Source organism: Amblyomma maculatum, unplaced genomic scaffold, assembly GCF_055883805.1.
Source record: "Amblyomma maculatum isolate TAMU_Amacu unplaced genomic scaffold, ASM5588380v1 scaffold_79, whole genome shotgun sequence".
Taxonomy (NCBI): domain Eukaryota; kingdom Metazoa; phylum Arthropoda; class Arachnida; order Ixodida; family Ixodidae; genus Amblyomma; species Amblyomma maculatum.
Window position 1 is genome coordinate 143799 of NW_028146804.1, and position 23868 is coordinate 167666.

The following is a 23868-nucleotide window of genomic DNA, read 5'->3' on the forward strand; positions in this document are numbered from 1 at the left end:
TGATACATTCAAATGTGTCGCCAAGCCATTGGATCACGGTAGACAAGCGGAGTTGTGAACAGCGTTTAACGATCTGGGGGTGGCACAGAGGTAAAGCGCTTGGCTGGGGATCCAAGGGATGGAGGTTAGATTCCCGGTGGAGACAAAATTTTTTTTTTTTTGAGGAGGAGTCGCACACCTCTTAAGCGTTGCTAGGCAATGCTGGCAGAGCTTGGCGAGGAGGCTGCACAGCTGGCCTTAGCTGTGACGTCACACGCATGCGCAGAACTAGGCTATGTGAAGCCACGCGAAGCTGCAGTCTGATACGCGTAGACAAGCTTTCGCTTCAAAAGGTACGGCATGCAAAAACCTGTGCGTGGTTACCGATCCGCACACAGCGTGAGGATTGTTCGAGACTCAGGATTCAAAAGATGCAAAACAGCAGTGTGATCTTAGAGGACGAGAGACATTGACATAGGAATGCTACCATGCTATAGTGATACTCTGCATGGTTGCAAGGCTCCTACACCACTCCCCATGTTTGTGTTGCGCATAATACTAATATCCCAGCTTTAGGCCTTGTGCAAGGCCTCAATCAGTGTTTGCTGCAGTTGTGACAAAATGTTTTGCCGAAATGATGCCCACCATGAGATATGGCTCATGTGTAAAGCATGCATGCTTGGAAAAGACACATGTGGTCACCTGGATTGGCTTTATTCATGTCATGTCTCAGCATGGCTGACACACTGCGGTCACAAAACATCTGCTTTCGGTCCACCAGTTTGGAGCTTGGATATATGTTCCCTTGTTCTGCTCCTCTTGACCTGTTGGGTTCGGGCTTGGATACAGGTTTTCACTGTGCGACGTCTGCAAAATGCAAAAAAAAGCAGGACTATATCCCAGATCCAAAAATTCAGGTCATGTCTTTCCAAACATTTTGGGAAAGGGACAAGTAGGTGATATACTATTATTTGACAACAATTCAATTCAAAAAGTTTCGATTCTGAACTACAGAAATCTGAGGAACTGACACGAGCATACAGACTGTTCAGCATCAGACCCCCACAAAATTTAATACCTCAGTCGAACAGATATTTCAAGGGCCTTCGAACCATGTCCTATCGATCAATCAGATAAATGAAGGGGAAATGAGGGTATTCGTTATAATACATGAAGAAAAGAAGCCAACAGTCGGCGAGGCCAAGGAAAGCACTGGGGATTTACTTTTTTTTCAATTTTTGCTTCGGTAATCACACAAATTAGTAATGTAATCTGTTTAGGGGAAAGATAAACACAAAGTAGAAGCAAAAACAATGTGCCGATGGTGGGGACCGAAGCCACGACCTTCGAATATCGCGTCCGGTGCTCTTCCAACTGAGCTACATCGGCCGCTGTTCCACCTGCTACTTTCTTACGTATTAATGTTGTCTCTATACGAACCTTGAGAGTGTTCACCAGCGCCGCCCTCAACCATAGCAGTGGACGTGGAATGTCCTGTGTTACCGCCAGCGTCACATAGAATGTGATCAAGAGCGAGGGCGAAAGCTGTGCTTTATGCTACCTATGGCTTCAAGACTTCCAGAACCGAGACCCCCGTAGGCGACAATCAGATAAATGAAGGGGAAATGAGGGTACTCATTATAATACACGAAGAAAAGAAGCCAACAGTCGGCGAGGCCAAGGAAAGCACTGGGGATTGTACCTTATGGGTTTGGTCCCCACCATCGTCACATTGTTTTTTCTTCTACTTTGTGTTTATCTTTCCCCTAAGCAGATTACATTACTAATTTGTGTAATTACCAAAGTATAAATTAAAAAAAAAAAGACGAGTACCCTCATCTCCACGTCGACCGCTATGGTTGAGGGTGGCGCTGGTGAACACTCTCAAGGTTCATATAGAGACAACATTAATACCCAAGAAAGTAGCAGGTGGAACAGCGGCCGATGTAGCTCAGTTGGAAGAGCACCGGACGCGATATTCGGAGGTCGTGAGTTCGGTCCCCACCATCGGCACGTTGTTTTTCCTTCTACTTTGCATTTATCTTTCCCCTAAACAGATTACATTACTAATTTGTGTGATTACCAAAGTAAAAATTAAAAAAAAACACAAAGTACAATCCCCAGTGCTTTCCTTGGCCTCGCCGACTGCTGGCTTCTTTTCTTCACCTATCGATCAATGACATTTGTACACCGCTTCATGAAAAGCTACAATAACTACAAAGTCAAGAGAGCAGTGCAAAACTGGAGATTTAAACGGCCTTCGAGAAGTAGAAGTGTGCACTCTTGGATATGGCTCAGCATACACGGCTAAAGAATAAAAATAAACCTGAAAGATTATGCAATCCTACATATATGATCATATGAAGATGCACCTCGACTCAACCTTCTGGCTCTGCTCCAGAGTAAGGAAACAGCTGTTCCTCTACTCAAGGCTTGGTTAGAATTCATGACGGCCTCCGAGCGTTCCTTCCAACAAAGTCTTCTCGAGAAATACCATGCGGAAAGAATGCATGGAGACCTTGACTGAAACCTTTAGTCCCAGCGATCCTCGAGGCATTTTTTTTTTAGAAATGAAGCTTTACTTTAATCGCTCCTCGAGTGCAGGAGAAAACTCAAGTTTTCTCACGAATTTCAAAGTTGCAATGACGCTAATATAGGGCCACTTCGACCTCCACTTGCAAACATGAGGCATTGTAGCGTTCACACGCTGTGCGGACTTCATTCTACTGCATACAAAGCCTTTCATTAAAGCGGATACAATAAGATTCACAGACCCACTCTTTGAAGCATTGGCTCTGTGGGAACCTCAATCTGACTCGAAAATACTGAAACATTGTTTCAAGTACGACCAAGACAAGTCTCCCGAAGTCCATGCAGCTAACGATGAGTGTGGATAGCTGTTGTCAGGTGCAGCTTTTAATGCTGTAGTTGATCACCGCATTATACTGCTGTGGTATACGCATATTACAAGTTGTCACCGGATGCCTCAGCAACATTTCAGAGAGTGCTGAGTGCCAAATTGCAGCAAGTATTTGACGGCTAACAGCAAACAAAGCATGTGCAGGGGTTTCTATGAACCACTGTGAACAGTGGTGCAATTGTAGGGAATGGCATATTGTAAATAGGAAGAGGGAGGTACCGGAGGTGCAGTTGTTTGCTGATTGCCTCGGTGCATAATGTTTTAGACGCACGGTGCTGTGGGGAGGGGGGGGGTCAATTCTGTCTTCAGAGTGGCTCAGGGATATTCGCAGTCAAGTACATTTACAATTACAGCTCCTAGCTTGCTTAGAAACAAGCGGCATTTGATTCTGGAAAGCCAAATTTCTTGGCTGGGGTGCATGCGCTGCAATATGCTTCTTTGCACTTTACATGTGCTCAACGCTCACCGCCGAGCACTTCGAGTGCAAACACGCAACTAGGTCACTAGATTTCACAGCAATTCTAGCACTTCTCAATGCCTAAATCCTGTTCTACACAAGCTTTATGACAATGACAGAAAATGTTGCCAGACGTGAATTTTTTTCAGCCATTTTTCACAGCTGCCTTGTTCATGCAGTTTGCAAAACATATTTTTGTTCTGTTGTGGCCAAAGAAAGACACAAACGCAGGCAGCCAGGAACGTGAGTTTTATTCACGGATGCCTTTGCTTATATAGCCCTTGTCTTGCGCATGCGCCTAAAGTGACACCTGATATTGCGCAAAACAAGGGCTATATAGGCCGAGGCGTTGGTGAATTGAACTCACTTCCATTTCCAGCTGCCTGCGTTCGTGTCTTTCATCGGCCACAACAGAGCAGTTTTACTAGGCTGGGACTTTTTTTATGCAATAAAGCAACTCAGGCTATGAGTAGTGAAGTGCTCCAGAAATTCCAATCGCTTGGGGTTCTTTAATGTGCACTGATGTTGCATAGCAAACGGGTGCCTTACTTTTCGTCGCCATCAAAAAGTGGCTGCCGCAACCTATTAGGCTGCGACTCTTGAGGCAGCTTGTTGATGTTGTTCAGAAGGACTTCACATTCGAAAATGACCAGGTTACACGTAGTGGCATGTACTTTCCAGGCCAAATTTTGGCCTTTGTCTTGTCCCTGTAAGCCATGTGTGCTGCCTAGAGTGGAGGGATATTTCTAGAGGATACGAAGTCATAAGAAATGCTGGAAAGCATTCAAGAATCTCAACTGAACCTTGAGTAGAGAAGACTGTTTTCTTCACTTTATAGAGCTGAGGTAGTGTCAAGTCGAGACATGTTTGTGAATTCGACCCCAAGGGCAAAATTTGAATTAAAAACTATTCCACAGGCATAACAGACTCATGCCCTAATGTCAAGTCCTCTGAACGTTCAGAAGCAACCTCTATATTCACAGGCTAACAGAACATGTTTCCCAGGATGCATGAAAAGGCAGCTGTGAAAAACAGCTGAAAACACCTCACTGCCGCTGTGATACAGTTCATGTAGAACATGACATATGCATTGAGAAATGTGAAATTTAGTGACCAAATTTGTTTATTAAGGTTTGGTTTGAAGTTGGTGCTACACTTGCTCTTTGACCTTGCAGGGCTCAGGGGCAAGGGGAGAAAACATGCATGCTGCTTTGCAACGTATGCACCCAAACAAACAAATTGAACTCCCTGATTGGTTTACAAACAAAGCTGGGAGCCACAATGGTCACTGTGTTTGAAAAGCCATGCCTTCTGCCTACCGTGAATGTGTCTCCACAAAACGAGTGAACCAGCCACTTAGACAGCACCGCGAGTCTGAAGACGTCTGTATTACCCTGATATGACAACTAAGCCATTGATGCCTCTAGCACAAATGTTCATTGTTCCAAAGGCTCAACTGCGCTGCTAGTGGGCCCCCAGCTTCCTTTATACATATGTGCTAAGACCAAAAATGGGAAGACTGCCCAATAGGGGGTGATGAAGAGGCCATGTTTGACGTTTCAATGTCCGAAAGGGGGGGGGGGGGGCTGCCACTTTCAGGCAGTGTCTGATGAGTCCTAATCTAAACATCCTGAGCATACACACATGCAGCAGCAAGCGTGCAATACATGTCTAAAGGTGTACTCCGAGATAAATACAGGCCGTCACCGAGTGTTCTCGCTATGTCTCCATAGCTAAAGCAAAACTGATCTGCGTGCCCACCACCGCAGTTTTCTCTCAGCACCATCGGAGTGCTGTAAGTCTTCAAAGCAAAACCATTACTAGCCCTTTTACACGTAATGTCGTCTGCGACCGTTGTTGGCTGTGATGGTTCTGAAAGAAGAGCAATCACGCCATTGTTGTGCATAGAGCAGCTTGGTAAGATGAGGCATGCGGCTGAGCTCAATACAGGAGGATCAGATTGCGTGACATTTGGAAAAACCCTTTAACGTGAAGTGCACCGAGCAGCTGCCCTTCGTTCAGATCGAAAGCGAAGCCAGCAAAGCATCTATATCTACTGTGGCTGCATTAGCTGTGCACCGCTGCCTACAAGAAACGCAGTACATCAACTGTGTGTGCAGCCAGCCACACCTACTCTCGCTCAGCTAAAGTCTGCTTTGATTGATTTCCTGCTTAGCCAATGATGCCAATGGTGCTAGTGGGGCCTTTGATGGAGATGCTGGCAATTAAGACGTGGCTGCTGATTCCGCAGTGCCGGTTTTGCAAAAGCCATTCTTTGCAGGCAGAAGCCCCTTATCGAAACATTTAAGGCTGTGATCGTGCAATCAGAAAGTTCGGTCAAAAATCTGGTTTTCTGGAAAATCAAAGGGTTGGAAGGTATGTACGCAACATGCCTTTCCCCACAAGTGTGTCCCTGTCTCTGGAAGTCACCATGCAGAGCAAACTTGCTCTTAGTCCTCAAATATGTATCACAGCTCTGCATTAAGTAGGTTCTGTAACATTGCTCCCATATAGTGACAATTTGAAATGTGCAGCACCACAGAAGTATGTGATGATCAATTACAGCATTGCAGTTTGTGATAGGCCATGGTTATGCATACTTGGTGTCAAAAGCTGGGATGTCAGGAGGGTAGCCAAACCTGTATCCACGAAACAATATGCCAGAAGTTCTGGGTTGAACAGGGTTGACCTGGGCCGTCACTCAGCCAATGCTTCACAAAACAGATCTGTGCATACTCACTGCATCCACTTTTGTGAAAAGCTGGATAAACTCGCAGAACAAAGCACAGATAGCGAGCAAATGATATGTCCCGTGTTTACAAGTTGAGTGGCAGTCGATGAGCCCTCAAGGTCACCTAACTGCCAACAAATGAAAAGCAGGCATTGAGGGCTGCATGGAGTTGAAGTTCAAGTGAAAGTATTTTTTGTGAAGTGCCAATTTCCTGTCACGATACTCAATCTCACAAGCTGTACGCTGCCCTGCGAATGGCACAGGAGCCCTGGCCCATTCAGGATCATACAGATTATAATAGGTAATTGTGCTCCTACGTGCCTCTTGCTCCTTGAACTGACCAGGGTGAAAATGGGGGCACAATTATCTGCAAAGGCTCTTTGCAAAACTCAAGAGTGTCAGCTATCCTGCATAGCACAATTCCTGTGGGAAAATATTTTTGCAGGTCCTGGGTGCACAGTCACGTCACACATGGATGACGTAGCCTATACGACACATATATGTATCTCCTAGATTTTTTTGAACAGATGCGCACTTCTCAGTCAAGACGAGATGCGCGGGAATGTAGTGAGCACTGATTCTGTGCGTTTGCAATTTTTTGCTTTCGTTCTGTTTCTTTCGATAGTTTAGTGTACAGCTTGTATGGGTATGCAAAGCGACGCGGGGACTCTGGAGTTGAGTCGGCTTTTTCGCATCATGTCACCGGGATGGTGCGTTTGCTCTCCGCAGTGTAATGAATATGTGCAAGAGTACTTGCCGTATGTGGGGCTGCATATATTCAGTACCAGAGCTTGAGTTATTTGCGTTATACACATGCAGTTTTGTAGTGGCGCAAAAAATTATTCTGTCAAGACAGAGTATCTTCTGAACGGTGCATAAACATTGATGTTTGAATTAAGCCATGAAATAGTATACAAGATGTTTCACATAAGGTTTGGTTTATGGGGTTTAATGCCCCAAAGTGATTCAGGCTTGTATCACATAGCGGGCTTAACTTAAGGTACAAAACCTGCCCCAGTGCACGGGCACAGAAGCAGCCAAATATTCAGTGCTCCCTCCACTGCCACTCAGGCTATCGCAGCGCACACCTCACTGCTACGGAAAAAAAGGAGCAAGCGTGCATACTGCTCTGTGCTTTGCCAAGGGCAGCTCCAGGCGGTCACTCGTTTGAAACAGCACCACCTGCGCTGGCCAAGCCCCCCCCCCCGCCCCCATTTTTTTATCCTCTCCGCACTACTAAGTAAAAAAAAAAGGAAGAAGCATACATGCTGCTGTGCGCTTAGCTCGGAGAACAGCTAGACCCCCCTCCCACTACCTCCACTCCCCCTTCCCACCCACCCACAATTTATTGAGCGCCCCGGGCAGCTTGAAGCAGTCACTCGTTTTAAAGCATTTTGACAGCCAACCTCCCAGTACCCTTTCGTCCTTCCCGCATAGACGAGAAAGACCTTGCAGCCCTTTTCTCACTCCCTCCCAGTAGAATGAAAAAGGAAAAAAAAACCGCCACGCAGGATATGCAGGAATAATACAGACACGTCACTTTTGTGTCAACAAGGTATGAGTTGCTTTGGCCTGAGCAGAAGATAGGGAGGACTAAAGATTTGACTGCTTCTGTGCACATTGTGTTAGAGCACAGGGCTCAATCGGCCACCTTTGTACCTTAAGTTAAACCCGTTACATGAAACAACTATAGTGCTAAAAAATTGTTAGTTCAATAACTAAGCCACATCTTGTATAAATTCACAGCTTAATTTCAAACATCAACATTTATGTGCCCTTAGAAGATGCTCTCAGTCTTGACAGCTATTTCTTTTCACCACTACAAAACTGCAAGTGTGTGGTGTGCATGTGTGCAAATAACTCATGCACTATAAATATGTTCGCAGCCCCACATAGGGTCAGTACCCTTGCACATTTTCATTACAATGAGGAAAACAAACGCACGATCCCACTGCGAAGAAGCAGACTCATGACTCAGTTCTTGTGTCGCTCGAATATCAGCAACCCTGCCAAACCACCAGAAGAAAAAGAACGAAAGCTAAGCAAAAATTGCGAACACACAGAATCAGTGCTCACTCCACATTCCCCCGCATCGTGCCTTTTGACTGAACAGCGCTTTTCTCTCAAGAAAAAAAAGAATACAAACTCCACGAGTAATGTGTAGGTGACATATAGTAGGCTATGTCAATGAAGTATTATGTGATTGTGCACTGAGGACCTGCAAAAATATTCTCCCAATCCCCGTTGCGGCAGAAGTTGGATTCCGTGCTGAATATTTCTGTATTAAGTCTCATGTTATGCACGAAACTTGGGAGGAGCATGCCTTCTCTATTGAAAACCAGAAGGGAAGGGAGGGGGGTTATGAATGGTACCTGTAAGGTTAAGGTGCTCTTAAGAGCTTAATCCCTTTAATACAGAGAGCAAACCAAGGCAGAGTGGAGCAGGTAATGGATGTGGTCATTGTCACAAGAGATGGCTCCTGGCAGTACCCTATTTCTGCCCCCAAAACAGGTTTTACCGCCACAGTGAAGGGGTTTTCGCTGAGGAGAGAAGCACTGCAGAAGTATTCTGCCAGAACAACCCCATACCGCCATTTACATTTGCTGAAACTTGTGAGTTCTCCCTCCTCACTCACAAATCATGAGGATGTGCTTTGGTCTACTCTCCATGGAAGGGGTATGGTATCAGTTACCTTTAAGCCTCAAAACAATGCTTTTCACAAACACGCACACATTTCAAGGTGGAAGCAAGGCCACCTGTTTCTTGCCACATTTGTTATCATCAGCAGCTGCATTTCAATGAGGACAGAAGCCAGCAACACTTTCCTCAGTAGTTTGTAGTACCTCCGCCGCCAATATAGCTAGCCGAGAAGTAATAACTGCTTGACGTGATTCCACATGCACAAATTACATCAGCTTAACACTTAAAAGTACAGATAACACTGAATTTTCCCATCCAATTAAACGCTCAACCACTTCCTTCTCAGTTGCTGCAGTGCTACTGGCATCCCGGTACGTGGCATCCCAGCCATGGCGGTATGGTGAAAATCTGCAACCAGTATGCACTCAAGAACTCTGATCACATGTGGCCGGCCTGCCACTACTCATAATACTGTCAATCATTTTCAAATGAAAGATGGTAGTACTTATGTGAAAGCAGTGCAATGTCAAGACTACTGAAACCTATATCGACTGCATTGCCCCTACTGTACTCTGCTAATTTAACTTGCAGTCAGAAGAATATAACTAGCCCAACAACTGCAGCAACCACAGTGAAGGTGCATGAGCTTCACTTCAAGGTGTACTATCCTCACATCTTATAAAATCAGCTGGTAATGAGATTTGTTTCAAAACTTCTGGCTTTTCCTACCTTAAAAAGAAACTTGCATTTTCTGTAAAATAGCATTTTAGTGAATAGAATGCAGAAATGTATAACAAAGCTAGCTTCAGCTTGTCCTCAATGTCCTTTTATTACCCTAAAGCTGAACATGAGCTATGAGAGACATCATGAAAGAGGGCTTCTGGGCTAATTTCCAGAGCCCTCCCTATTCCACAAAAAGTTCTTTAAACTGTGCACTGGCACTGCCCAACATGTAGGCAAATTTGCATTTTGCCTGTATTGACAGGCCCCAGGCACCATTCCATTCTATATTCTCAGGCTCAGCAGCCAAATGCCATAGCCAGTAAGCAATGGCAGCAATCAAAGAAAACACTGAAGAAACCTGAACCTCGAAATAAACATAAGGAGCCACAAATGCAATAGTAGGTTAGGCAGATAAGAAACTACACATGCTGAAAAATGTCTTGAGCACTTACATCAATGTCCTACTTGCCCATCATAGCACTGTGCGATTCTGGCAAAGGGTATTGTAGAGCTTGAAGAAGCCATTGCTTTGAAGCCACATGGAGCTTGCTGTAAGGTAAAAAGTACCATGAACCAACAAATCAAAGCGTAATATAGTGCAAGACCTACATGCAGAGGCTTTGTGAGCAAGAAATAAAGGCATAGAATAGGACCACCACAATACTTTTTTTTTCTTGAAATGATGCGTGGCATACTGTGTAAGTCACTGTATGAATTTGCCTCTGCCTGTTAAGTAATCCTAGTTTAATATTTTTTTGGATTCAAACTTTCACTTTAGGACTGAATTCGTTGAAGGGCGACTGCCTATAAAGCCAGAGAAGAAACGATGTTGACATCACCCGAGACATACCAACACTGAAATAAATCCTTTCACTCCATCTCGTCGCCAGCCTGGCAAAAGAACAGGTCAGGCATCACAGTGCCCCTAGTTACAAATAAAGAATTTACTTGATTTTAACTGCAAGTACATTTTAACATCAACCTATCCATAATCCACTAATGCCCACTAGGCCCAAGATCAGACAAGCTCTCCCTTTATGCTTTATATCGAGCGAGCCTCTTAATTTGTAGTGCAGGGCCTTAATACTTGCCTGTAACTACAATACTACTTTTCTAAGAGATGTGGAACTTCATTAGAATTCATTTTATGACCTAAGTAGCAGAAATTGTATTTTATCTTGAAACAAGCAGCCCGAAAAAACAAGGCTGTGAAAGGAGACAAGACAGGCGCTAACTTGCAACATATAAAGGAGTCAAGCAACAATGCAAACCACTCAATCACTTATAAGCAGAAAGCAAAACATGAGTCACTAAAATTTAAGAGCACTTCCCTAATCTAGATATCCCAACTCACTGCATGTTAACACGATGGACGGCTCACTAGCACATTCATTACCTAGTCGTGAAATGCCTTCAGCTTCAATGATTTTCCAGCTGATTTGAAATGGATGACAGCCAGAATGTGCGCAGCTGAAAGAAACTGAAAGCAACCAGTGCATTCTTTACAATGCACAGCCAAGTTGGTACCTCTACCTATATCTACATAAATGGAACCGCTCGGATATTTTAGTGATTGATGTTTTGCTGTCTGCTTATCAGTGACTGAGCAGTTTGCGGCGTTGATTGGCTTTATATATTTCATGTTATCAATAAAATTTGATGATGATGATGAACTGATATTTTCTGGCGCAAGGGCATCTATGGCCAAAGAGCGCCAAACACAAGGTGAAATGCCATCTCCTGTTGATATGATAGTTTTGGCGATTATGATGATGATGTGCTAAAAGCTATGGTGTATAGGGCCTAAAAGTTCGTTTGGAGTGTATGATCTCTAAAAACAGTGGTGTATAGAGCCTAAAACGTTCCGAGATGTATAGTGGTCTGAGTGAAATATTAAAAGAAATGTAAATGTTAAAACGCTAGTTATCTAAGTAAGAGGGACGGGTGGGCGTTGATAAAAAATATGACATAAAAACCCTACCTTTGAAAAATATTTAAGAACTCTTTCGGGGGAGAACATTGGGTCGTCGCCGAGAAATATGCACGGATGTTTCGGTATATGTTTTTTGTGTATTTCGGGAAAATGATTTCGCCTTTGTTTTTCAAGTGTTGGACATTCAATTAAAATATGTATTACTGTAAGATGACCACCACATCTCGAGCAGCGTGGTGCAGGAGAGTTCGTTAAAAGGTATGAGTGTGTAGTATGTGTGTGGCCTATTCTCAGCCTGCACAAGGCGACTTCTTTGTATCTGTCTCTTTTGTCTGCAGTGTATCTGCCTATGATAGGTTTTATAGTGTGTAGTTTATTTTCAGTCGATGTGTCCCATTCCTCTTGCCACTGTTGTCGAATTTTGTTTTTAATGTGTGGCTTGAGGTCCTGGTATATTATTTTGTCGATGTCTGTAGTATTTCGACAGGCAGCTGACACAGCAAACCTATCAGCCGCCTCGTTACCTGGTATGCTACAGTGGCCTGGCACCCAGCAAAGTGTAATTTTAAGTTGTAATTTATGGGCAGTGATAAGGTTGTTAAATAGAGTATTCAGGACTGGGTTCTTATTGTGCCATTTCCAAGAAGTTAGGGAGGTTAAAACACTAAGGGAGTCTGTGTAGATGACCGATGACTGTATTTTGTTTTCTATAATGTGTCTCACGGCTAACAGGATACCGTGGGATTCTGCAGTAAATATACTTGTATGTCTGTTCAGTGTTTTTGTTAGTGAAAATTGTGGTCCATGTGCGGCACATGAGACTTGAGTCGACTTTGAAGCATCAGTGTAATACTCATTACAAATGTATTTTGCCTGCAGAGACATGAAGTGCTGTTGTATGGCTATAGGAAGGGCATGTTTCCCGACTTGAAGGAATGTTAGGTCGCAATTAACAGCGTGCATTTCCCACGGAGCGATGAAGTCTTTTATGGAAGTTGTATGGAGGCTGCCAACCGGGATGTCCAGATATTCAATATGAGTGGCTAGTCTTATTGGGTATGGTGGTGTTAGTGACGGTTTTCTTGTGAAAAGTTCTGTGTTAGCTGTGTCAAGCAGGAGCCGGCGACAAGGATGGTCCAGTTGAGACAATATTTTGGTAGCATATCTTACAGCAGTAAATTGTCTTCTTCGCTGTAATGACCATCGGTTAGCCTCAACATAGAGGCTAGCAATTGGGCTAGTTCGAAAAGCACCCGTGGCAAGGCGAAGGCCGAGGTGGTGCACTGGATCGAGCATTTTTAGGGCAGAAGGTGATGCTGACCCATAAACCATTGAGCCATAGTCAATACGAGACAAAACTACGCTATTCAGAAGGCTCAAGAGGCAGTCACGATCTGTGCCCCAGGACTGGTGGGACAGAATTTTTAGCAGGTTCATTGCCTTCAGACATTTTAATCTCAACTGTTTTATGTGTGATATGAAGGAAAGCTTTTCATCAAAAACTACACCAAGAAATTTATGTTCTTTTTGAACTGCAAGGCTCTGACCACTCAGTGTAATGTTGGGCTCAGGTCTAATGCCACGCTGCTTAGTGAAAAGCACGCAGACGGTCTTTGCAGAGTTAAACTTAAACCCATTGTCGTTAGCCCATCTAGACAGTTTGTTGACGCCTAGTTGAATCTGGCGTTCACAGATGGCCAGGTTGCAAGATTTGAAACTTATCTGGACGTCATCGACATATAAAGAATAAGAGATGGTTCTTGGCAGCACGCCCTTTAGCGAGTTCATTTTGACAATAAAAAGCGTGCAGCTGAGGACACCACCTTGAGGGACACCATTTTCCTGTATAAACAGCTTCGAGTATGTATTGCCAACACGAACTTTGAAGGTTCGTTCAGACAAGTAGCTTTTTAACGTGTTCAACATGTTCCCTGTGATACCGAGAGAGAAGAGGTCGCGGATAATACCATAGCGCCATGTGGTATCATATGCTTTTTCAAGATCGAAAAAGACAGATAGACAGTGTTGTTCGTGTACAAAAGCATCCCTTGCATAGGACTCAAATGCAATGAGCTGATCGTCTGTTGATCGCCCAGCCCTAAAACCAGCTTGGTTTGTGTCAAGAAGGCCATTGTATTCTAGGAAGTGAACAAGACGACGGTTTACCATTTTTTCGAAGAGCTTGCATAAGCAACTGGTTAGGGCGATGGGCCGATAGCTCGCTGCAAGTGTGGGTTCTTTGCCAGATTTCAATATCGGGACAAAGATTGCTTCCTTCCATGCTTGAGGAAAGCGTCCTGTGGCCCATATTTTATTATACAGGCAGAGTAGGGTTTCGAGGGTGTCCACATGGAGGTGCCTGAGCATTGCATATGTGATCCTGTCAGCACCAGCTGCTGTGTTCTTGCATGTGTCTAGTGCACTCTTCAGCTCCTGTAGTGTGAACGGGCTATTGTACCCTCCTGTGCATGGTCTCTTATCATGTATAGGTTTACTCTCTTCGGTCACCTTGTGCTGCAGAAAGGAATCTGTATAGTGTGCCGAGCTAAATATGTATTCAAAGTGTTTCCCTAGTGTGTCTGCTTGATGTTCTAGTGTGTCGCCACTAGTGCTGACAAGAGTTGTGAGAGTGTTATAGCCTTTGAGTGCTCTTATTCTGTTGTAGACTTTGTGTGCGTCAGTATAAGAGTTCACAGACGAAAGGAACAAGGCCCAGCTTTCTCGCTTGGAGACGCGTCGAACACGCCTGCCATTTGCCTTTGCTCGCTTAAAGGCTATTAGGTTTTCGGCAGTGGGGTGTCGTCGCAAGTTCGACCATGCCTTGTTCTGAGCTTCACGAGCAGTCTTACATTCTGCATTCCACCAGGGTCTTCGTTTGTTTCGTGGCTTACTTGACGTTTGTGGGATGCATTTTTCTGCAGCTTCTATAATGTGCAGTGTGATCAAGCGCTGAGTTTCATCTACATCTAGACCACTAATGGATGAACAAGGCAGTGATGAGTGTTCCCTGAACATCTTCCAGTTGGCTGCATTTTCTTTGAATTTTCTGGGATTCGACACATTTTCATTTCCGTTCCCAGTATATTTTATTAAGATCGGAAAATGGTCACTTCCGTATAGGTTGTTGATGACAGTCCACTCTGTAGCGGCCAGGAACATCGAGGAGCCAATGGCTAGATCTATGGATGTGTAAGAGTTATGTGCTATATTGTAGTAAGTTGGCTGTTTCGTGTTTAGTAAGCATGATCCCGAGGACAATAAGAATTTTTCGATTAGAACACCTCGGGAGTCCGTTCTTGCACATCCCCATAATGGGTGGTGAGCATTAAAGTCTCCGACCAGCAACCAAGGTTCCGGAAGTTGATCAATCAATTTTTCAAAACCTTCGCTACTTAGCTTGTAAGTTGGAGCAATATACAGGGAACATACCGTTGTTATTTTACCATAAACTAAGCTTCTGATTGCCACTGCCTCTAAGTCTGTGTTGAGTGAGATGTTTCGAGAGGGGATTGATTTTTGTGTTACAATGGCAACGCCACCAGAAGAGTGAGAGCTGCCTTGCCTGTCGTTCCTGAATATATTATATTGCTTAAGGAAGTTTGAGTCTGCTGGTTTTAAATGAGTTTCTTGCAGACAAAGTATGTTTGGTTGATAGTCCGCAAGAATTTCATATATATCATCTAAATTTTTGAAGAGTCCTCGGCAGTTCCAATAAATGAGGAGCGCCATAATTAAAAGTTATTTAGGGGACAAGTTTAAAGTTAGGTTTGTAGGTCCTTGGGACCTGTTATTGGGATTTTTCTACTTCTTTTTCGCTCCAGTGAGCTTTGCCGCCTAGGCAGCTGGGGTGAAGAAGTTGTGTCCATCGCATCTTCAGATGCGGTGGACGACTGTGCAGAAAGCACAGGATTGTCAGTTTTAGGCCTCGACTCATGGGTCGAGGCCTTTGGGCCGGCTGACCTGGGGGTCCGCGCAGCCAGCTTTGCGGGTGGTGGTGGAGTAGCGCTAGCTGACTCCACCGTGGGCGCAGGTGGCGCTGCCCTGGAAGAACTGTGTGCTTCCTGGGCAGGTGCCGACGACCGCTGTGATGCCGCGCCCTGCTGCGTCACAACGGAGTAGTGTGGCTTTTGAGGAAGAGAAAGCCGCTTTCGTGCCTCTCCGTAAGACATGTTTTCCGCGACTTTCAGTGTAATTATTTCTTTTTCTTTTTTCCAGTACGGGCATGAGCGTGAATAAGCTGGGTGATTACCTTCACAGTTTGAGCAGAGAAGCGGCTGTTCTTCGCAGTTCTCTGTAGGATGTTCGTGCGAGGCACACTTTGCACATGTGAGCTGGCCACGGCAACTCTGAGAGCCATGGCCATATTTCTGACATTTGAAGCAACGGCGTGGGTTAGGGATGTAGGGCCTCAGTTTTATCTTTGTGTAGCCTACTTCAACAGATTCTGGGAGAGTGCTTGCAGCAAAGGTGAGTACAATGTGCTTTGTTTCTATCTCTTTGTCATCTCGTCTTATTTTTATCCGGTAAACATCTGTTACATTTTGTTCCTTCAGGCCTTCAAGAAGTTCTTCTTCACTCACGTACCTAAGGTCATCATCAGAGATGACTCCTCGGGCAGTGTTTAGTGATCGGTGCGGGCTAATCTGTACCGGTATTTCTCCAAATGATTTGACTGCACTTAGCTTCTGATACTGATGGTTGTATATTAATTCTAGTAGCAGGTCACCGTTTCCAAGTTTCTTTATCTTATAGCCCTGGCCAATGGCCTCAGTCAACGTTCGAGAAACAACAAATGGGGACACAAGTCGTGCAGTGATTTCCTCGTGGTCACTGTGGACCACGTGGAAACGAGGAAAGTTGTTTATGTTCTTTGAGAAGAACATGGTGGTCTCGGTGCGCCCCCTCTTAGAAGGAGGACGATCGGGGTTATGGAGTTTAGATGCCATAAAAAGTGTATTGTTCGGCTGCAGTGCCAGCCACCCACCATGGAGCCCAACGAGGGGACGGGACAGAAGTTGTCAATTCCTGCCCACGCCAGCTGTACACCGTAACTATAACCCAATATGGCGTAACTCAGGGTAGCTAGCCACACAAGGTTAACCCTCGCCGCCTGGAAGTAGGAAGAAATGAAGGAGGTAAGAGAGGACAGGACAGTTCTAGGAAAGAAAATAGGAAAGTGAAAGATGGAGGGGAGAACAGGAAAAGGCGACTGCCGATTTCCCCCGGGTGGGTCAGCCCGGAGGTGCCGTCTACGTGAAGCTGGGGCCAAAGTGGTGTGTTGCCTCCGCCGAGGGGCCTTAAAGGTCCGAACACTCGGCATCGGCTCAACCACCAGGATCCCCTTTTCCCCGGACACGGCGATGCCACGCACGGCTAAGCGTGGGTGCTGGGGTCCGTGGTGTCGCACGGTACACCAAACATCTGCTTTAGCAGATGCCCCCTGCGGGGATCAATAAAATTTAATTGCGAGTTACTGCCTGCTTGCCTCCTTTCACATCCTTGTTTTTTCGTGCTGCTACTTTCAAGATGACGCCTTACCAACTCATGCAAATTGCCATCCTTCTCAAAGTATGTTAGTCAAAGAAATTTACTTCATTTGGTACTGACCAACACACATGGCCAGGTTTGATGCAACTTAAAGGCGATCAAAGAGAGCATCATCATAAAGCATGAAAGTTGGCTCAGAAATGCACCTCTCCATGCAAGTGTAGCTTGCACAGACATGAATTTCTGTGGTAAACAAAACACTGGGCTGCTGCAAGGGTGGTACAGCAGAAGCAGAGGGTGCTCCGACAGTAAGAGGAAATATGGCATTGAATCTTGCTATACACGGAGACATGTTGTGGGCTATGCAGCCAAGGTATGAAAGGAAAGGAGACAAGTTTTAGTCTCTTTGCCGAGGAGAGTGGTTTGCTCACTATTTGGGCTAGGCATGTGCAGGCTTGAAGTGAAGGGAGAAAGTTGGAGAGTTAATGCAAGGTCACTAGCGCTGAAGTAACCCACTCTACATGGCAAGGGAAGAGAGGTATGTTGCCTTCACTTTCTTGCCTAGCTTCAGCTGCATAGCCAGACATTTAACCCTGAGTATAGTGATGTGCTACCGTGTAGAATTGAACACTGAAAGTAGCACAGGAGTACAGCATCATTATTCAATCCATAATAAACAGGTAATACAGGTAAAGAGCATGCTGCGCTCTAAAGTTGCCGACGGCGTATTTACTTATTTTACATTAAAAAAAAAAGTTAGTGACCCATAAATATGATACTTCTGCTATTATGAGAACTCCACGGCTATGTAAATTGCATGAAGAAAGTGAACCTATGGATAGCTTGCACTGACAACTCACTAGGCACCCACTGGTGAACCAAAAGTAGAGCAAAAATTTGTCTAATTTGCATTCACCATCTTCATCATGCAGGTATTGCAGACACTAAGCACAGTTCACCATCATAGCACTTATGATATCATCCAAGCCATCTATAAAAGCTACCCAGATTATCACATGAACATTTCAGTAGAGATATGACTTTCCAAGGGTCATATTATGACACTGACCAAATTCTCATGAAAAAAAAATTATGACCAAATTAGCACCTTTCTCGGAGTTCAGTGCATGGGCGTGAGATATGCTTTTACACTTCTTTTCGTCAACTGCTACTGTTTCAGGAAAAGGGGTCATCAAACTAAGTAACCTGAGTAGAGTTGCAAACAACGAAATTTAGGAGTGTGGTGAGGGGCAGACTTTGTGGCATTGCGAAGGTACTCTACTAATGCTAACAGTAGGCAGCCTTGATTTGATCATGGTGTTCAACATGCCAAAGAAACTGACTTCGAGGGTCAGCCATTGTAGATAGCTCTGGATAATTTCGACCATCTAAGCTTTTTTAATGTGCACTGACACTATAAAGCACATGGGCACCTAGCATTTTTCCACCATCGAAATGCAACCACCCCAGCTAAGACCGAGCCCGCGTCACCCAGCTCACTAGTCAAATGTCCTAAACGCTGAAGCTGCCACAGTAGGGTGTAGGCAGCCTTGAGGCAAGGTTGCATTTGCAGGCATGTTTTGTACAAGTCAAGCTTATATAAGCTAGGTATGGCCAAACTGTGGCTCATGAGTAGCATGAGGCTCCTTGCAAAGTCCAGGTGCAGTTCACGACTGCTTGGCACCTGTCCACCTCTCACCATTCACAGTATTTCTGCATCTACAGCCAGCTTCTTCTTTTTTTTTAGGAAAAAACAAAACAAAAATACAGCCAGCTTCTCTGTTCTTTCCCCTTTAAGTTCCAACCCACCTTTTGTTTAGTATTCTTTTGAACAATCAAACAATGTGCCACCCTATGGACACACATCTAACAGAGCTGCTCACGACTGTAAACATGCTCATTCGAGAACTTCAATCTGCTTGCTTTACAAATGGGGCAGTAGAGGCATATTAACAGTCGTGGCATGAGTTCTTCACTCTGACCACCTGCTTTGTTAAATAAAAAAAAAGTCATTATCATCATTTACTTTGCTCTTTGTAAAATTGCCTTTTTAGTCGAGAGTTCTCATTAAAGGTATGGCAGCTGTTGCTGTAGGCCCATAGTTAACGAGCTGTCTGACATATGCCCGCACTGTACTCGCTTGCGAGTACATGGAGCTGAGCCTTAGCAACCTTCGTGGTGATGCAAAGAGATGTTTGCCCATGCTAACATCTTGGCATTTCCATAATGGCGCAGATCAGTGTCTCCACTCCCACTTGTGCTGTGAGCATTCCTGTCACTAGCACATATTGAAACCAAAAGCGATGGCAGCAGGCAATGTGACATATGCCAGCAGAGAGATGTTCACTTGCTTTTCCTCCACACATAGTGAATTACAATCCCAGAACTTAAGTGGATTGCCCGCTCCACAACAGAGCACCTGCATCCAGCACAGATTGTGTCCCGACTGTGTTTGGAACTCATGCTAGCGCAAGTAGGTAGTGCCCATGGGTGACAGAGGAATTGCCAGTCATTCTGTGCGCTAGCCTGTGCTTCGTGTACACATGTCGTCTGTTTTAAACCTGTAATAGGTCTTAGAATGGTGTTGACCTCAACAGTTTATGCCATTCTTTCAGATAGTCTAGTGCGGGGAAGCACGGTAAGATTTCTTTGGCACTATTCTCAAATAAAACAAAGGCTCAGATCACTGTTTTCACTGTTTCAGAGTTGAGGAATGGCTTCGAGTTCACAAATAGCACACAAAGATTGTTTCTGCACATAGTTTTCCAGTCGCACTCTGAGCTGAGGTCTTTAAAAAAGATTATTGCAGAATACTGCTGCTCTCAGACTTGCTGTCCTCAAAAGTGAGCACTAGTTCATGAGAGCAATTTGCATTTGTAGCAGCGGCAAGTACCAATAGTCCATTATTGCAGAGGGCACAGCAAGCGCAGCAGAGACAATCTACTGGAAATGGTAGGTGCAGCTGAACACATACTCAAGTAAATTTCCAGCCGGTCCTGTTGATTTCGGCAGAGCAATCCAGACTGCTCCATGGAGCGATCTTGGCTCAGCAATCGCTCCTCATCTGCATTTGGAAGATGAAACCTGTGTTCCGGATCTGCATTTGGAATACAGTTGGTCCAAAATGAGCAGAAAAGAATGTTCTGTAAGTGACCACAGTCTGTTATTGGAATTCACCATTAACAGAGTTTTACTATCTACCACCTCGATCTGCTCATAATTTAAGTAGCATTATAAGTCTGTGATCCTGCAGGGACCTCCGATCTCACACAAAGGATTCAGTGGCGTAGTAGGCACAACACACATCAAGAGGTGCCAGATAGTGTAACTTGTAAGAAATATTATGCTAACTCTTCGTTACTTGCTAGCAGAGCAAACAGTATGTCCGTCATCAAACATTCTTTTAAACCCTACTTCATGGCAATGGAAAAAGGCATTTTGAGTCCACTTGAGGTCTAACTTAGTACAGTAGCGATGAACAAGCCCCTGAGCCTGCCATGTGCCAAGGCGCAAATGCGCTTCACTGTATTGCACGAGTGAACAACCGGAAGACTGGAAGCTTGAACAATCTGTTTCCAGAAAATGGTGACGTTGTTTGGGCAGTTAGGTTGGAATAATAAGCAAGCACTCTGCCCGTACCTTCATCTACTGGATTTCCTCTCAAAGGTATGTATGCCCAGCAAACAATGTCTGCAACTTAATCCAGGAGTAAAATCACAGCATGTTCTGAGGACTTCGATCATAACATTGAGTTTTTGATCATTCCAGTCACCTCAACATCAAATCCAAGACATATGTGGCAGCTTATGGAACATTCGCACATAAAAAACACACCGAGAAATGCAAGCCAGTCAGTCTAAAGGCAGCCTATCATCCTCATATTGTTCATAGCCTTCCTAGTGCCACCAAGTTTGCTTCCCTACCACCCTCTGAACATGCAATGTTCCACCCCAACTCGGGTTACACACAAGCAGTGCACCAAGAAAGGCAAAAGTTCATCCCTAGCTCCCACTACGTCAACTCGGAAGAATGTGCAGAGTCGGACCAGATATATAAATTTTCACAAGAGAATTCAGTCAAGTGCCATCTTTCCATCTTTCAACTTTACTTGCTCTCTAGCAGATCTAGCTTGGATTCATTTTGCACTCAAAGCTCAAGTTATGTTTCAACAACTTCAACATATTTATCAGGACTGCAGTGTAACTGCCTCTATTATCCAACCTTTTTTTTTTGCTGAAGTTGACATGGTGAGTGAGCAGTCTAGTTATACAATAATTTTTTCCAGTTTTAACAGACAATTAGGGAAATAATTTTTGTGAACTTTCCTTTTTAAAGCTGCTTTGCTGACAAGTTCCTGCCTGCAAGCCAGTGAAGAAAATGTGGTATTATAGCTATTTGCACAGTTCCATTAAATTATCTCAACACTGACATGATGATCAAGTGATATCTAGGAAGATATTGGCACCAGCGCAGCAAGCAGTCTGCTGCTTGTGCATCATGACGGGCCAATGCTATCGAACTGCCAAACCTTTTATTATGTCAAAACACGCTCACCCGATCAATTATGAATTGTGAAAGGCTACGCACTCAAAAGTGGAAACACATCCATTCAAAAAGTACAAAGAAGTAAATTGCAGAATGTAACGTGACTGTTCAAACCATGTATGGAAGTGCATGCGGCCACCAAACGATTCATAAATGTGGTAGCCATTCATGAGCTAGATCCAGACACACCACCACTTGTTGCGACTAAAGGAAGAAGATAACGAAAATGCACGGGCCTACTACTGGCTCTGTAGCTGAGCCACCTCTACTGCCTCGTGCGAACAGAAGAGAAAATAGAGAAAAAAAAAGTGGAAGAGAGAGGCACGTCGCAACAGCCGTCGTCCACCACTGAAACGGTAGTAGGTACAAAGTAGTAGGGACAACAGATAGAAATCCAGTGGCAGGCTAGCCCCCGCCGCAAGCTGCGGTGACCTACCAATCGCAGCACCGAAGGGCCAGGAGCAGCCACCCCCCGAAACCACTTCCTTATCAACATCTACAGTTGTTTCTACAAAACATGCATAAATTTAAACAAAAACACCACACTGGAATGATATCTTGAGCAAAGGCTTGTTTTGCTTAGAATCCTGCATGCACTCCTCAATTTAAAACCTGCATGAATTTCATACACTGAGTACAAAAAAACCTGCACACATTTTGATTCACATTTCATATCAGGGAAGATGTCGATGGGGCATCTCAGCACAATTAGTTCAGGTTTTTTTGCTTTATTTGTAGATAATTACACAAGAAAATCAATACTATTGGTACTGTGAGAATGCATAATTAACTTTACACCTTACTGCCATTTTTGGACTGAAGGCCTGAGTTTGGTGTCTGTCATTTATATGCACTTTGTAGTTTTTGTGGATTACTTCAGTCAAAACAAATTATGCAAAAGAAAATGTGAAGCCAATACAGGTAAAAAAATTCAAAAATGCCTAAAAAAACTTTTTTTTTTTCACCTTCTACTTGCACCCAAGGCTCGACAATGGTGCTTTAAGTACGATTACAGCTGAATCATACTGCCGTCGCGTGTTCGCCGGCTCCTTATCCCATAATCCGCAATATTTATAGAACATTTGAATAATGAGCTAGCCCTGTCGTAACGCAGGTAGGTTTTACCGCTTATTCAGTCCGTGTAAATTCAATGCACAAGCGCCGGAGCTTCAACTGCAGCACAACGTAAGGACCGGGTCGAGGCACTTACGAAGTTGCCCATACTAAATTCTTGCCGAAGGCTGAATCGCAGTACGGCACCGGCATCATGCACCCCGCAATGAGCTTACGAATGATGATTTGTACGGCATATTTTACTCCAATCGTGCAGCCCACGACACTGTCTCTTTTCCAGGACACTGCAAAAGCATTAACACCCCCCCCCCTAACTTTGTCAAAACCAAACAACCGTTTGTTATGAACGCGTCTTGTTGTTTACGAACTAACAAACTAGCATTGTGTTGGCATGCATGACCAGTTCTGCGCTGTTTTCAGAAGAATGTGCAGGACAGAAGGAAATTTACTTACATCTGAGATGCCAAACGTGTCCCGGGTAGTGACCGCCCTCCAATAGTCCCGCCGTCAGCTTAGTGTTTCCAGTGAAAGCGCACAAAGGAAGACGCACTATCTGTTGGGCACGCCGGCACACTTTTTGCACAGGTTTACACAGAACCTGACGACGCTTCTGCACATCGCACGAGCTATTTTGCTGCGCTTTGTGCCTCGCAAATCTCGAGAGCATGACGCCGCCAGCCACAAAAGGAAGCGCGACGCCGCGACGCCGCCACCAATGGCTATGACTAGCACTACAGCTTCGGCTGCTTCGGCTGGTTTCGACTTGTTTCGGTTTCGGAAGTTGCCGAGTTCAACGGCTTTGCTGTTCGCCTAACAGCGGCAAGCACGATGTCAAGTGTCTACGCACTAACGCTACATGTTTGTCGTGTATGCGCGCCTGTAGTTTGGGCATTCAGAAATGTGACGGTGCTAGCGAAAGCTAGCGGTGGCGGAAAAGACCACCGTGAGTTTCGCTTCTTTTTTTGCGATGCTGGAAAAACTATGCGTGCTTGTCATGTACGTCGGGTTGACAGATAAGAAATGCGTTGCAGTGGTTCAGCAAATCGGAGCTTTGGCCCAATGCATCGCCAAGTTCCTTGCGAAAAATCCTGATCATAAACAGCGACAGTGGCCATTGTTTTAGTTGTGTGTTTATATTGGAAGATCAAGGATTTGTTTGGAAACAGACGCCGAATCCTGCTCGCACACTGTTCCACTGGTCCCCCGCGAGCGATACTTTCTTTTGTGATGTGTGCATCACTACTATCAGTGTTCAACTCTTGAATGGTGATGAAATTTTAATGGCTCTAGCTTATACCAAAAGCAAAAACAGTTGTGTGAAAGCATGGCGCCTGCAGTCAGGCAAGACATGCGACATGCAAAAATAGCTTACCGGTCAA

At 44.7% G+C, this 23868-nt stretch overlaps 1 protein-coding gene across 1 annotated transcript; it reads right to left on the minus strand.

Annotated features, from left to right (window-relative positions):
- Positions 1-792: 792 nt before the first annotated feature.
- On the minus strand, positions 793-23159 carry LOC146170676 (uncharacterized). The gene is made up of 4 exons (XM_084586853.1): positions 22943-23159; positions 19845-19967; positions 9903-9999; positions 793-846 (listed from the first exon to the last, which is right to left on the minus strand). The coding sequence occupies exons 1-3, from the start codon at positions 23154-23156 to the stop codon at positions 9923-9925; spliced, it is 414 nt and encodes a 137-aa protein (XP_084442979.1). The 5' UTR covers positions 23157-23159; the 3' UTR covers positions 793-846; positions 9903-9922.
- Between the last annotated feature and the right edge of the window lie 709 nt (positions 23160-23868).

Excerpts from the sequence above, each read along its gene's own strand:
- LOC146170676 (XM_084586853.1), bottom strand. The coding sequence starts at position 23,156 with ATGCTCTCGAGATTTGCGAGGCACAAAGCGCAGCAAAATAGCTCGTGC. Across the intron at positions 19,968-22,942 it reads ACACGTTTGGCATCTCAGAT|ATCCGGAACACAGGTTTCAT; the intron begins GTAAGTAAATTT and ends TTCCAAATGCAG. Across the intron at positions 10,000-19,844 it reads CCGGCTGGAAATTTACTTGA|CAAGCTCCATGTGGCTTCAA; the intron begins GTATGTGTTCAG and ends TTTACCTTACAG.